The 2,817-nt window shown below is 51.5% G+C and overlaps 1 protein-coding gene across 1 annotated transcript in view; it reads right to left on the reverse strand.

Moving 5' to 3' along the window:
- The window catches only part of LOC104874983 (galectin-5-like), a 9,775-nt gene extending 7,604 nt beyond the window's left edge, over window positions 1-2,171 (reverse strand). Inside the window, exon 1 of the mRNA XM_010642344.1 lies at window positions 2,074-2,171. Coding sequence (XP_010640646.1) covers window positions 2,074-2,103 — 30 coding nt within the window. The 5' untranslated portion in view covers window positions 2,104-2,171. The remainder of the gene's footprint in view (window positions 1-2,073) is intronic.
- Window positions 2,172-2,817: the final 646 nt, after the last annotated feature.

Raw genomic sequence — 2,817 nt, forward strand, 5'->3', positions numbered from 1 at the left:
TAGGATTTGGTAAAAGACGAGAAAATTCAATGTGGGAGTGTTTTGTGTGTGCGCAGGCACACACACACACACACACACACATTCTGAAGGGGGTTCTCCAATACGAGACAAGTTGAGAGAGTGCAGCCCTGGAATCTTCCTGTCCACCTTGGTTGCCACATCAGCAACTCTGGGCCTTCCTTCCCCGTTCCCAAGCCTATCGCCTGCCTCTCAGCACCTCCAGCATGCAAGCAAAGCCCTGAAGGCTGAATGACACTTTCACACCTGCACAAGGTCAGAAACATCCACGAGTAGGTTCCTGGAACCTCTGAATACGTATTGATAAGCCCTGGAATCTTCCTGTCCACCTTGGTTGCCACATCAGCAACTCTGGGCCTTCCTTCCCCGTTCCCAAGCCTATCGCCTGCCTCTCAGCACCTCCAGCATGCAAGCAAAGCCCTGAAGGCTGAATGACACTTTCACACCTGCACAAGGTCAGAAACATCCACGAGTAGGTTCCTGGAACCTCTGAATACGTATTGATAAAGATGTGAGTCAGCAGGTTGCCTAGTGAGGCCAGCTGGGTCCTCGGGTGCTGCCCACACCTTGGGGCCACACAGTCCTCTTTATTTCTGTGCCCCAGTCCTGTGCAATTCTCTTGCCCATAGAAGGATTTTCCTTCTGGTTTGAAATACTTGGCTTCTAAAGCCAAAGAGGAACTAGTCACCAGAATAATAAACCAGCAGAGTTCCTGCATTTTCTTGTCTGCCTGGGAGCCAGAGAGCGGGTAATCTGTCCACAGGGACACATTATGATTCTGTGTCCCTGCAGGCATGCTGCCGGGTCCTCCTAGCTTCTCTCACCCGCTCCCTGTAGGTCCCTTCTCGGGAACACTGTCCAATGGGTGCTGAGGGGCATGAACATCCTTGGGAGGTGTCAGGAGCTCAAGGCAAGAGGGTCCCCTGCCAGAGTGAGCAACACTCAGAGCCCAGCTTCCTGCCCCTCTCGGGCCCAGCTGTGCCCTCCCCTCATTTCCTGTCTGCCAGGGACCTCGTTGGCAATGACCCAGGGAAGGTTGGGGACCAGGCTGTCATGCTCCTGCGTCCCCACACTTGTTGTCTCTGTCTCTGTCTCTGTCTCTGTCTCTCTCTCTCTCTCTCTCTCTCTCATGGGCCCCCTATTCTGGATGTAAATCCAGGCAGCTTCCTTTTCAGCTTTCCATCTAGGGACACTTGGCAAGTGCCTCAACCTCTCCTATGATCCATTTATCCAGACATGAAGTGGGGATAATAAGCCCTTGCAGGTTTAACTCCTGCCACCTGCTGGCCAGCAAAAAGTGGTAACGGTCGCGCCTTGCACTCCACAAGATGGGGATAAACCCACGCCTACTCCACTTCCGCTACGACCCCTGTACAGACGCCAGGCTGAACTCTTGCTTTGAGGGCTCCAACTCACCCCTCAGGGCACAGGTGCCTCCTCGGAAGTCTTCACCTCAGATGCCTGACTCTTGATAATCCTCAGTGCGCCCACTCTTATGGTGTGTCTGGCACACTAGGTGTGACACATCGCCAATAGCCGCCCCACTTTGGGACATGGGCACGGGTATCGTGCCCGTTAAACAGATGTAGAAACTGAGACCCAGAAGTGAAAGTCCCTTGCCTGTGGTTGCCCAGGTACTGAATGGCTTAACCCCAGAGACCAACTCTGGAAAAGCTGGTTTAAGTGCCATGCCTGTGAGCTTTTCTCTACCCAGAACACTGCTCTTGTCCCCTTCATGCAAACTGTCACCCTTCTAGATAATTCTTGGCCTGTCTTTCCCCAGAACCTAAGATAGTGCAGGCAACTGAGGGAGATCAGTAAGTGTTAAACGCCTGAGTTCCACTGATTGATATTCTTAGATCACTGAGGTCCTGCATGGATGAGAAGCCATGGAACAGGATCGGCATCAGGATGAGCTCCTCGGACATTTCTGCCCTCCTTGGGACTATTTGGGCTTCGCCACCACCAGCCTACCACCCCGTCCTTCCTCAGAGACCCACAGCTGCTTCCTCCTGGCTTTGTAGCCTGCCCAGACCTGGCCACCTCCACATTTACCTGGTATGGAATGTTGCAGCAACTCATCATGAATCCACCTGTGTGGCCACCACTGTCTTTCACACCAGCTCCACTGTTTCTGCACGGAGCTGGACTTTATGAGGAAATATAAACCAACACATTTGGCAGCTATTCAAGGGGGAGAGGCTAACGACAAAGGAAGTGGGTGTGGAAAGAGAAAGGTAGCTGTGGGGGCCGGCTGCAGATGGAACTTGGAGGGAGGCAGAGACGTGGGCCGTCGCAGCCTGAAGACTCCCTTTCCTTTCAACTCCTGTGCACACCCAGAGTTTGAGTAACCTTTAGTCTGCACATACGTAAAATGGTACTATCGTAAATGGCTAAGTTAGGTAGAAATTAATGCACAGTCAGAGAGAGACTGTCAAGGAAGTCAGCAGAAAAAAAAAATAAAGACATTAGAATTGTGGATGGAACTGCATGTGAAGAAGACCAGGCCTCAAGGTGAAGATGTGATGACCAGGCCTACAGGCTTCTCTAAGGGATCAGCAGTAACTTGGAATGATACTGTAATTAGCACCTTCCGGTCCAGTAAAACCCAGTTAGACATTGGCTACCCACGTGGGTGACCAGAGCATCCAGACCCTTCCCTTCCCCAAAATGCCTTTGTTCTTTCCCTGTACCCTTGCTACGTATGACTTGCTTCTCTAACAGACCGTTGTTAGCTAAGCAGATGTACTCGTAGTCTTATCAGTTTATTATAGTTTGATTCATGTCGTACTCACCTGT

Source organism: Fukomys damarensis, unplaced genomic scaffold (assembly GCF_012274545.1).
Source record: "Fukomys damarensis isolate Sample0158 unplaced genomic scaffold, DMR_v1.0_HiC HiC_scaffold_13, whole genome shotgun sequence".
Lineage (NCBI taxonomy): Eukaryota > Metazoa > Chordata > Mammalia > Rodentia > Bathyergidae > Fukomys > Fukomys damarensis.